This window comes from Bos grunniens, chromosome 17 (assembly GCF_055505025.1).
Source record: "Bos grunniens cultivar Pamir isolate PY7600 chromosome 17, Bosgru_T2T1.0, whole genome shotgun sequence".
NCBI classification, from domain to species: Eukaryota; Metazoa; Chordata; class Mammalia; order Artiodactyla; family Bovidae; genus Bos; species Bos grunniens.
Genome location: NC_141181.1, coordinates 6,231,576 through 6,244,152, shown reverse-complemented (window position 1 = coordinate 6,244,152; position 12,577 = coordinate 6,231,576). Strand labels below are relative to the sequence as shown.

The window sequence follows — 12,577 nt, the reverse complement described above, 5'->3', positions numbered from 1 at the left end:
ATCTTTCCTTTTCTCCTTTGCTTTTGGCTTCCCTTGTTTTCTCAGCTATTTGTAAAGCCTCCTCAGATAGCCATTTTGCTTTTTTGCATTTCTTTTTCTTGGGAATGGTCTTGATCCCTGTCTCCTGTACAATGTTAGGAATCTCTGTCTATAGTTCATCAGGCACTCTGTCTATCAGATCTATTCCCTTAAATCTATGTCTCACTTCCACCATACAGTCATAAAGGATTTGATTTAGGTCATACCTGAATGCTCTAGTGATTTTCCCTACTTTCTTCAATTCAAGTCTGAATTTGGTAATAAGAAGTTCATGATTTGAGTCACAGTCAGCTCCAAGTCTTGTTTTGCTTACCGTATACACCTTCTCCATCTTTGGCTGCAAAGGATATAATCAATCTGATTTTGGTGTTGACCATCTGGTGATGTCCATGTGTAGAGTATTCTTTTGTGTTGTTGGAAGAGGGTGTTTGCTATGACCAGTGCGTTCTCTTGGCAGAACTCTATTAGCCTTTGCCCTGCTTCATTCTGTACTCCAAGGCCAAAATAGCCTGTTACTCCAGGTGTTTCCTGACTTCCTACTTTTGCATTCCAGTCCCCTACAATGAAAAGGACATCTTTTTTGGGTGTTAATTCTAGAAGGTCTTGTAGGTCTTCATAGAACCGTTCAACTTCAGCTTCTTCAGCATTACTGGTTGGTGTATAGACTTGGATTACCGTGATATTGAATGGTTTGCCTTGGAGATGAACAAAGATCATTCTGTCGGTTTTGAGACTGCATGCAATTACTGCATTTTGGACTGTTTTGTTGACTATGATGGCTACTCCATTTCTTCTAAGGGATTCTTGCCCACAGTAGTAGATATAATGGTTATCTGAATTATATTCACCCATTCCAGTCCATCTTAGTTCACTAATTCTTAGAATGTCAATGTTCACTCTTGCCATCTCCTGTTTGACCACTTCCAATTTGCCTTGATTCACGGACTTAGCATTCCAGGTTCTTATGCAGTATTGCTCTTTACAGCATCGGACCTTGCTTCTATCACCAGTCAATCCACAAGTGGGTGTTGTTTTTGCTTTGGTTCCATCTCTTCATTCTTTCTGGAGTTATTTCTCCACTGATCTCCAGTAGCATATTGGGCAACTACCAACTGGCAGAGTTCATCTTTTAGTGTCCTATCTTTTGCCTTTTCATACTGTTCATGGGGTTCTCAAGGCAGGAATACTGAAGTGGTTTACCATTTCCTTCTCCAGTGGACCACATTTTGTCAGAACTCTCCACTATGACCTGTCCATCTTGGGCAGCCCTACAGTGCATGGCTCATAGTTTCATTGAGTCAGACAAGGCTGTGATCCACATGATGAGATTGATAACCTTGAGAACCACAGAAGCTCATCAGCAGATCACCTGAGGCTAGATTAAAGGAGCAAGGCCCTGCACACACCCAGCTTCTTGTCAGCAACCCCACCTTTCAATCACTGGTGTAAAACTCTTCACCAAATCCTCCCAGGTTGGGACACACAGTGTTGAGGGGCACGGATCCACCTGAAACAGGGGAGTACAACCCTTGAAAGAGTGACATAGCCTGAGAAGTCAACATAAACTGATTAGAACCAAATGGGTCCAAGATGGTGGGCAAGTTGACTTCCCCTGGACCCTGAGCCTCAGTGTATGCTCACTGTAACACACGAGCGAGCTAAATTACACAACCACAGGTGCCACGACAGTTCCCAGGCTGATCATCAAAGACCAAAAAGTGAGCGGTGCCCCAATTCCTGGAAATCTCCATCCCTTCCCCAAACAGTTGGAATAATCCTCCCAATCATTAGCCTGTGAAACTACCCAGCTCATAAAAGCTAACTATACCATATTTCAAGGCCCCTTTCACCTCATGAATGGTCTACAGCCTGTCTGTGGAATGTGTTTCTCTCTAAATAAATCCACTTCTCACCTATCAATTTATCTCTCATGGAATTCTTTCTGCAATGAGATATCAAGAACCTAAACCTTAATCTTTATTGGGCTTTCCTGGTGGCTCAGATGGTAAAGAATCCGCCTGCAATGTGGGAGACCTGGGTTCAAACCCTGGGTTGGGAAGATCCCCTGGAGGAGGGCATGGCAACCCGCTTCAGTATTCTTGCCTGGAGAATCCCTGTTGACAGAGGAGCCTGGCAGGCTGCAATCCATGGGGTCACAAAGAGTCAGACACGATTGAGTGACTAAGAACAGGTAACCTTCATTAAGTCCTAAAACAAGGTGTGTGATCTTAGTTGGAACACTGTGGGTTTTCGCCAGATTTTCAGTCCCTGGCTGCATCGGTTCAAGTTGCAGTCAGGGTTACAGCCAGGTTGTGGGCACAAGTCCCAGTCTGAATCACACAGTTTCACCTGTTTGCCTGGCAAAAAAAAAAATCAAGCTATTCTTTTCTATTTCACCCAAAACTCTTTCTCTGAGATTTGATTTAGCACTGGTGCAGAGGCTGAGTTTTCAGCATCAGGGGAAATCTGCTGTCTCTGCATGACTGCCTTGGAGCTGGGATAGCAGTCTTGCCTTGGACTCTGGCTCCGATTGGAACGTACACCCTTGGTTGTCCTGATTCTCAGGCCTTCAGTCTCAAGCTGGAACTATAATACTATTGGCTCTCCTGCTGCTTGCTGACTGTAAATCTTATGACATCTCAGCCTCCACAATCACATGAGCTAATTCCTTATAGTTAATCTCTTTATATCTCTCTCTCTCACACACACATACACATATTTATTCTGTTTCTCTGAAAAATCTCTAGACTAACACACCAATGTACAGAGCAGTGGATTAACCCATTGCAGACGAAGAACTTGCTCCCTTTCTCTACACTGTCAGGGAGTGCTCTGTGAGTGGCAGTTTTTTAAAAGACCCTGGGAACAGGAAATAGGGGGAAACCACAGAAGAGACGAGCATGGGGATATAAGGATGGGCAGAGCAGTGACAGGAGGGGCAATAAAGAAACTGACTGAAACTTGTGACCTTTATATCCAATCGGCAAACACTTAAAATGTATAGTTTCCTTGATCCCAAATTTGCACAGTTTCTTCTGTTTAGCTCCCTATTACATTTCTATTGTGTATATCTAAGAAATATAGTTTAAATTATAAATGCATTTAACTTTATCTCACAGTTAAAGTTTTGTGAAATCACAGTCTTGGTTTGCAGTTGATACAATCTGGCTTCAGTTTTACCTGGATGAAAACTTCGTATAAAAGGCAGAAAAGAAAAAGACCCAAAGGAAAAGCATCAACTGGCAACGAAGCGCTGTCCACACAGAACTCACAAGTAAGGGCTACTCTGCATAAATACGCTGTCTTCTCTCTGAGGCTGATGCAGCTGTTCAAACACATCATTTTATTAATTCTCACAGCATCCTGATGCAAGAAGCAGGACGCCGCCTCTGGTCCCTCAACTTCTCATCTCACACTTGGGCTCAGTTGCCTCTGTAGGGCTGCTGTTTGTGCGTTTATTTTTGGTCAGGGGCTCAGAAAAGAATCCATGGGAATTCTAAGGGGGAGAAAACACCCTGAGGGAGAAAAGGCTGAGAAAGGATACATACAATCCCACTGTAGCAAATGTAGAGGATACACTCCAGTGAGGAGAGAGCGCAGAAGCAGACAGGAAGAAGGGGGAGAGGAGCGAGCTTCTTCTGCGGCTTTTACCTGCCATGTTCGCCTGGCTGGTCCCCAAGGCCTGAAGAATCAGCTGCAGCTCCCTGACAGCTGTGGCCGCCTCTTCTCCACAGGACATGTCCGGCTCCAGGACCAGTTCCAGAAGGCCGATCCCTACCAGACAGACAGAGTCAGCCTGACCGGACCTCTCTAGTTTTGGTCCCCAGGCACATCAGCCTAGAGTTTTAGGAAAACCCTGCGCCACTGACAGGCTTCCCGAGTGGCTCAGTGGTACAGGATCTGCCTGCAATGCAGGAGACGTACGGTTTGATCCCTGGGTCAGGAAAATCCCCTGGAGGAGGGTGTGGCTACCCACTCCAGGATTCTTGCCTAGAGAACTCCATGGACAGAGGAGCCTGGCGGGCCACAGTCCGTGGGGCTGCAGAGTGGGACACTGAGCGACTGAGTGTGCACACATCATTGATGGGCTCCGACTCACTTCTCTTTACCCTCACTTCTGAATTTTTAACTTTGGTTCTTTTAATGTCTGCTTCCAACACCAAGCTGCTTGGTCCCTGACTAGGTGGTGAAGTGGATTTCAGTTTAGTCGTGGGTTAGAAGGCAGTCCACAGAAAGCACAGTCCCCACCTGGCTTGCTAATCAGCTCCACCAACACCAATGTTGATATCCTGACCCATCTGTCAACCTCTGGGGCCTGTTTCCTCACCTGGATTGGGAAAACCCTGGAGGCGATGGGCGGTGGCAGGAAAGAAGAGGAGCATCCCCAAGCCTACCTGCCCTGTTCAGGTCAATGAGCGTCTGGGACCGCAGGTCGTCGTGCAGGCTTTTGCCACTGTCCTGCTCCAGCTGGATCTGCTTCACCCTCACGGTCCTGGTGACCATCTGACTTGGCTTCCTCCCCACATAGACGCTGTATGCCAAGCTCCCGTTCACAGCGATCGGCAGCCTCTGCTGGGTAATCTGGTAGCCCGCCTGCAGGCAAATGGGGGCCAGAGTCACTAGTCTGTAAGTCAAAGCTGGGAACCAGTTGATCACTCCTTTTAATGTCCTAAAACTACAAGCTTACTTAAAAACACAATACGACAACAACAAAAAAAGGAAAACGAGCCGAAAGATTATAGTCTATGCGCTGCGGCCATAATCTAGCCTGGCCTCTCCTGACTTCTCTGAGTCCCCCGTCCCCACGCCCCCAATAATGAAGCCGTAAAGCACACAGATCCTCACTCTTCCCTGCGGAGTACCATTCTGGGGACTAACAGTCATCTCTCTGTCTGCAGCCTCTGAGAAAAGAGCGTGCTGTTTCCACTTAGTTCATTAGCTCAGCCCTGCATCTGCTTACTGGGCTCCTGACAGACCCTCTTACTGGGAGTGCTGGCTAAGCACCCTGCCATCGCGTCTCAGCGCAGCCGACAGCAGCTGCCAGCGCCGTGAGCCTGGTTTTGTTCCTGCTCTCTGAGCTAACCGATCATGTCAGATGCCCTCCCTGAAAAAACTTCCCTTGTTCCTCGAGCCAGAAAATGCAGTGACACTCACGCTCCACTAATAGGAAGCATGGAGCACTAAAACACTGATGGATGTTGCCAGCGCTCCCTCACCACCTTCTGAGTGGGCGGGAAGGACTCCTTTCAGATGCACACACACTAAAGAGAGGGCAGGTGAGACTCGGCGAAGAACAGAGGATGACACTGACGCAGCGTCCCCAGACACTGTTCTCGGCGCTTCACACCGTTTAGTTCTCAGCACAGCCCCAGGAACAAAGCACAGGGCGTGGAGAGACTAAGGACCCACGGCCAAAGCCACACAGCCAGTAAGCATCAACATTAGGATGTGAACTCGGGTGACCTGGCTCCACAGTCTATGTTCCTGGCTTCCTGGCCAGCCCTGTTCAAGCTTAAGCTGTATCAGAATCACCTGGCAGGGCGGTCAAAACACAGATCTTCTGACCCCACCTGAAGTGTTTCTAACTCTGCAGGTCTGGGGTGGTGCCTGAGAATCTGTATTTCTGACACGTTCCTAGGAGACGCTGATGCTAGTGGCCTGGGTAACACACCTTGAGAACCACTGCATTAGGCCACCTTGTTTTCTGTGCTAAGACAGCAAGTCTTAATCTGTAAAAATTAAACTCTGGGAATGGTTGCCAACTAAAATACAGATGCTCTGTGAAACTGTGATAATATGAATCAACTGTGTAGATAAAAACAAACACTTTTTTAGTATAAGCATGTCCCGTGTAATATTTGGCAACACTAACTCCAGATTATGTGAGCTACCTGGGCCAGAAAGATCAGAAAGCCAGAAAAAATAAAGCATCTCATTTTTCAGTTGCTTACTGCTACATCTCCCACCTTAACCAAACTCGTTATCGCTCTTAAAAGATGAATAAATGCAGTTTAATTATTTCTTCCCTACCAGGCAGTGGAACTTGCTAAAAAGCTGGCAGTCAGAGGGGAAAAATAGCAGCAACTAGAGAATTCAGGTTCCCGTTGCACTTTTTATTTAATTCCACTCCTGCGTGCACCTGCTGAAAGCAGCTCACCCCCGCCTTCAGTTCCGGGAGAATAACATGAAACAGAATCAGCACTGCTGACGGCCTGAACCTCAAGCGGGGCCACACTCGCCATCAGAGGCTCAGAGCAAATCAAACATCATTTGGGAAACCCACTCACCATTACAGTTTTGGTTCAGTTCAATACTATGAAAAATTGGCTCCAGTTCACACTGGCTTTTCTCATAAAGAAAAAAAACTTTCTAATTTTAAGGAGAAGGCAGGTTAATATCGGGTTTACTGCTTTGCCAATTACTGTCATCCATCCAGGCTTCTGGTTCATGTCTCCACTTACTACTGTCCACTTAAGCGGCCCTTGGGGATAGCAGGCATGTCTGCAGAGGAGATGGTCCTATTACTGGGAATCCCAACTTGACAGAGGGGTGCTCTCCCTGTCCTCCGAGCCACAGGATGCATTGACCACTGCACGGAGGTGGCTTCCATCCTAAACGGCAATTAGCACCAAACCCCACAGCTGGGCTGAGCCTGAGAACGCAGGCTGCCTCCCCTCTGTGGTCAATTACGAACGAGCCCCCAGAGCACAAGGCTCCTGGTTGGAGCTGGCAATCAGGACCCCGTGTCCGATCTGGTCTACGTTGCGGGGAACTGGCTTCATCAGCCAGGCAGGGCCTCCCGCAGGGCTGGACTGAGCTCTGGCTGAGGACGCATGCAGCACCCCCCACAGCAAAGTCCTGGCTCTGGGTACAGGGATGGACAGACAGAGCGTACTCACAGGGAGGTCTGCATAGAAGTAGTGCTTCCGGTCAAACAAGGACTTCCTGTTGATGTGACAGTCCAGGGCTAGGCCGGTCATCACGGCTGCTTCCACGCACCGCCTGTTGAGGACCTGCAGGGACAGGACACTTACCGTCTGAGCAATTATGCTTCCCTGTGGACATCCTCCCTGGACCTGCGATCTCACCCTTCAACAGGTATGAGCTCTGGTTCTTCCTATGGGCAGCTCAGCTCACAAGCCAACTCAGTGTATCTGGAATTGGGGAAGTGAGTGAAAGTCTCTCAGTCGTGTCGGACTCTCTGTGACCCTATGGACTGTAGCCCGCCAGGCTCCTCTGTCCATGTGATTCTCTAGGCAAGAATACTGCAGCGGGTAGCTGTTCCCTTTTCCAGGGGATCTTCCCAACCCAGGGACTGAACCCAGGTCTCCCTCACTGCAGGTGGATTCTTTACCATCTGAGCCACCAGCGAAGCCCAAATTGGGCAAAGTTGATTAAAAAGTCGTGGTGGTGGTGGGCACTTAATAACTGCCTCGTCTGGAGTCCTTTCCCCTGACACGACATCGAAGTTAACACGGAGGGTCCCAGCAAAGCTCAGGAGAGAGATAACTACAAGGAATACCTTAGTCTCATCCCACTGCTAGCAGAACAAGAAGCCGCTCAGAACACACATAGGCACTGACTCCTGGAGGAGGATTGGAGAAGCAGCCCTCCAAACCACCTCGGTGAGGCTGGGAAACACTGAGACAGAGAGAGAATGTGCTTCTGGAACCAACAGGGCTGCAGCCATCTCCCCCAGGGCTGGGAAGTGCCGTGCGCCTGCCTCCTGCTTTGGGTCCAGGCCCAGCTGAGCCCCCAGAAGGCGGGCCTGGGCACACTTCCCCTTCACCTGCTGCCTCCGGGGCTTCCGAGTTCCTTTTGGATCCCACCCTGTCCAGCTTTCAGGAGCATAAGACCAAGAAAGGGCTAGCAAATTTTCCAGCTCCAAAGGAAGCAAACAGCTTTCGGAAATCTGGGTGGGTAAGTGGCCGGAATAAGGTGGACAACTAGAGATAAGGAAAAAATGTATTGAGATGTGGAGTCAGACAGGCCCTCACCCCTCTTGTGCTGTGTGTCTGTACAGCTGCAGGCCTGGAAGCCACAGTTCCCCATCTCAGGGAGAGAGAGAGATGCATGCAGAGTGGGCAGTCACGGCTGGCTACAATCACAGCCCCTCTAGGGCAGGAATTCAATAAACAGTCCCTTTTCCCCACTCTGCTTCAGGGGAAGTTTTGAGGACTGCGCTTGCTCTGCAATATGTTTCTGTTTTTCATTAGAATATTTATGAGGTTCTTTAGTGCATTTAGTATGTTTTTATCTGTGTAGGGCTTTCCGGCTAAGGTTTTTCACAATCACCATTTTATTTCCACCTCACAGCAACTCTGTAAAGAAGGAATTTGTACTATTTCAACATATCAGAAAAAGAATAAAGACCCAGAAAGACCAAGAGACTCGCCCAGGAAAATGATAAAGCCAGTTCGAGTCCGCACGTGCCTGAGCCCAGAGGGTGACAGTCAGAATCCCCATGGTGCGGGGACCAGGCACCCAGACACGGGTGGGACTTGTTGATCAGACACAGTCTAAATGCAAACCTGTGTAAGAAAATGTGAGAGGTATCTCTACTTGCTGCAACATACAGCCCCCCTCAGCCCCCGCCAAAGAAAAAGCCAACAGCAAACCTCCCTCCTAAAAACATCCTCCCAGGCCTGGTTTTGGAAGCCAGGTTACAAAATGGAGTTGTCTCACAGCTTCTATTCAGAGCTCTTCATTTTGGGCCAAGTAATATTGTCAGCTCTGCAGTAATAATGGTTTTCATGAAAAGATGTGTGTGTGCTGGGGGCGCTGGGGTGGGGAGACACAGGATGCTCTAATTATTGATGTTTTTACTTGCTAATGTTTGGCGTTTTACTGAACAGTTGTTACCACAATACAAATAGAGCTGGTGGAGAATCCTGCCAAATTCAAGCCTGCAGATCTGATCTGGGCCAAGGCGCACGAGAACCTGAAACTGGGGTCCTGCCACGAGGCTCGCCCCTCTGGGGCTGGGCAGCAGCGTGGTGTGCCTGGAGACTGCTGGACTGGCCGCCTGTCAGTTCTTGCTTTTCCACCCCACTCTTCTCTAACCACCGCTTTCTCTCTCGTCTCTGCCCAGTCTGCCCCTTTGGGACCAACCTGCTCCCTCTTTCTAGGCCTGGAGAGCACCCAGGTCTGTTTTGCTTGCTTCTTTCTGAGCGTGTGCTGCTAATAAACACCCCGTGCCTGGTGCTGTGGGGGAGTGGAGAGCCACGGGTGATCACAGACTCACTCTCCCCGTGTGCGCACGAGTACCTGGGCACTTGATAAAACATCATCCATTTCCAAAGGATAAGAATGCGGTAAAACACATAAACATTACAGCAGTATTGAATATACTTTAATCTTTTCTTGATGATTTAGAAGGCCTGGAGCACTTCAGGGTCAGGATTATAAGCATCCATCATCACCACACTACAGGTGCACAGGGGGGCTAGTAAACAGAGAGAGCCAGTTAAAAGAATGCCAAGAAAAAAGAATTTATTACAATCCTAGTCAAGCTGCTTGTGACAGATGGAGGTCCAGGTCAGCATGTTCTGAGGAGAGGATGCAGAATTGGAAACTTCAGCTGGGGCTGTCTTTATCTCACACAGTGCCTTCAGTGTCTATACAGACAGTTCTAGGCTTGAGGGGTGCCGAGTGACACAGGACGCTGCCGCTGGCCTCAAGGAACGTGTGCTGGGGACGTGAGCCTGCCGGCATGGCCTCCACCCTCTGCAAGTGCGTCATCCCCATGAGCACAGTCCTGATAAAGGCTCAAATCCTACAGCGTCCTGGGGCCTAAAATCACTTGGCAACCGCCGTGTCTACACGGTAAAGGCCAGCCTCTGCCACGGTCTAGCTCTGACCTGAATCTTCAATTCCATCTCCTAACACACACACACACACACACACAAACACACGGGAAAGGCCAGGCTCTGCCACGGTCTAGCACTGGCCTCCATCTTCAATTTCATCTCCTAACACACACACACACACACACATACACACGGGAAAGGCCAGGCTCTGCTATGGTCTAGCGCTGGCCTCCATCTTCAATTTCATCTCCTAACACACACATACACACACATACACTTGTCCTCTGCTCCATGGTCTAGCGCTGGCCTCCATCTTCAATTCCATCTCCTAACACACACACACACACACACACACACACACACACACACACACACAGGAAAGGCCAGGCTCTGCTATGGTCTAGCGCTGGCCTCCATCTTCAATTTCATCTCCTAACACACACACACACACACACACACACACACGGGAAAGGCCAGGCTCTGCTATGGTCTAGCGCTGGCCTCCATCTTCAATTTCATCTCCTAACACACACACACACACACACACACACATACACACACATACACCTGTCCTCTGCTCCATGGTCTAGCGCTGGCCTCCATCTTCAATTTCATCTCCTAACACACACACACACACACACACACACACATACACACACACACACGGGAAAGGCCAGGCTCTGCTATGGTCTAGCGCTGGCCTCCATCTTCAATTTCATCTCCTAACACACACACACACACACACACACACACACACACATATACACCTGTCCTCTGCTCCATGGTCTAGCGCTGGCCTCCATCTTCAATTCCATCTCCTATCTCTCTCACACACACACAACCCGCCCCTGGGTCCCCGGTCCAGTTCTCCTATACAAACAATGCTGACTGCTGACCGCCCTATTCTTATTCACAATCTACGGAGATGTCACCAAGTCTGGGCAACTTTCCTTACTCTTCTTCCCATGTGCCTTGCTGACCTTCCACAAGCGTCCGTTTGTGCTTGCATCACGGTGGGTCAGATGTGTGTGCATGTATTGCCCCTGAACTAGGTTCCATGAGAATGGGCACTGCCTGTTCCCCCTGGACCCGGAGCCCCACAGAGAACGAAAGGCGGTGGTGGTCAGGAACGGGCGCTGAGCTCCAGTGAAGAGGGAGGGGATGGGCATCCAGGGCGGGTCTCAGAGAGGCCGCGATGCCTCTGTCTCCTCTAGGCTGTTACCTCCACCCACTGGCCTTCAGACGTATTTCTGGAAGTGCCCTGAAACGACGACCAATCACATGTGACAAGATCAAAGAGGAATGAAAAAACTCCAAAGACGAACGTGTCCTGAAGATGCAAGTTCCAGAATTTTCTTTGCAATTCACATAAAGTAGACTACAGAAGGGCTCATGGGTAACCACAGCAGCTTCCCTGTGGAAGGAAACCAATGCTCCTTGGCACTCACAAAGCACAGCTCTCTCCACGGAGCCTGAGCACAGCCCACTCTGGCTTCGAGAACCATCGATGGCAAGTGCTGGCTGCACCCTCTTTATGTCAGGAGGTGGGCTGGGCACACCACACGCACGTGCCAGGCAATCCCCTCGGCAGTCCTAGGGCAGGTACCACCGTGATCGTCATCTTACAGATAAGGAAGGAACGCACAGAGGTTAGGTAACTCGCCGCAGGTGACTAAGTAGCAGGACATCAGATCCCAGAGCCCAGACTCTCAACTACACTCTTACCGTAACTCTTCAAAGAAGGAGGCGCATGAGTGTTGGCACTCAAGCCCGCTAACACTGAGCCATAATACTCTAGCAGCAGCTCAAACCAAACCCTTCCAGAGAGGCAGATACTGTTTCTAGCAATTTTCTTCCTGCCAGTTTTTCTACGTGCACAGGCTTGTTTTCAGATGTCTAACTCTAAAAAGGTGAGCACTGTATTCTTGGAATTTTGTAAAACACTCCGTACACATGTGTTTTACACAGTGGCTCTGGCACGTGGCGGCCGGAGAGGGAGTGGACCTAGAGTTTTTCTCAAGCAGCATACGTTATCACTGGACTTTCAAAACCTTTAGACACAAGTACCCATGAAACGATTTATCACGTAAGTAAAAAGCTGATTCTTTAATTGGCAGTTAAGAAACCTATGAGCGGTGGACGGAGGAGATGAGACAGTCAATATATGTCATGTCCAGAAGAGAGAGGCCGGGCATGTCACAGCCAGGAAAAGGATACAGGCTGAGGAGACAGTGAATGGCTTTTAAAGGGATTATCACTTGTTCCACTTGTTTGCAAAATAAGCAGAGCTGCAACCATAACTTGGTGCAATCTAAAACACATCCAGCACAGAAGGCGCAGAAGCATCATGAGACTTCCAAGGACAGGCTGCGACCCCAATGTGAGAAGCAGGCTTCCAGTCTTAAGACTTACTTTGCCTAACCAGACATTTCCTGACCTGTAAGTGTTACAGGAAGCACACTGACTGAAACTGCCCACCCTGGCCAGGCACCGTAGTAACCACTGGCATGAGTTGTTTTATGACAGGAGATCCTGATAAGGAACGCAGAACTAATAAGCCACCACCAACAGGAAGAGTCTAGGAAAGGTGGAAAGGAGACACCGTGTGTCTGTCCACTTCCCAGAATCCCCCTCGCCAGCATCCATCTTGGCTGAGTGATGCGTGGGCCACCAGGAAAGACTCTGAATTAGAATGATCGGCCAAAGACCACCGGGAAACTAATCCCATC

The 12,577-nt window shown here is 49.1% G+C and overlaps 1 protein-coding gene across 9 annotated transcripts in view; it reads right to left on the bottom strand.

The window, feature by feature from the left end:
- Window positions 1-12,577, bottom strand: part of GATB (glutamyl-tRNA amidotransferase subunit B) — a 103,219-nt gene that overhangs the window by 50,700 nt on the left and 39,942 nt on the right. For 5 of the 9 annotated variants that reach the window (XM_086346329.1, XM_086346332.1, XM_086346331.1 and 2 more), the window contains exons 3-5: window positions 6,939-7,052; window positions 4,434-4,632; window positions 3,691-3,813 (exon numbers count right to left, since the gene is read on the bottom strand). In XM_086346329.1, the coding sequence (XP_086202455.1) occupies window positions 3,691-3,813; window positions 4,434-4,632; window positions 6,939-7,052 (436 nt within the window). Of the gene's footprint in view, window positions 1-2,217; window positions 2,397-3,690; window positions 3,814-4,433; window positions 4,633-6,938; window positions 7,053-7,127; window positions 7,194-12,577 lie in introns of those variants that run through there. The other 4 variants (XM_086346334.1, XM_086346335.1, XM_086346336.1 and 1 more) reach the window with 2 other exon arrangements.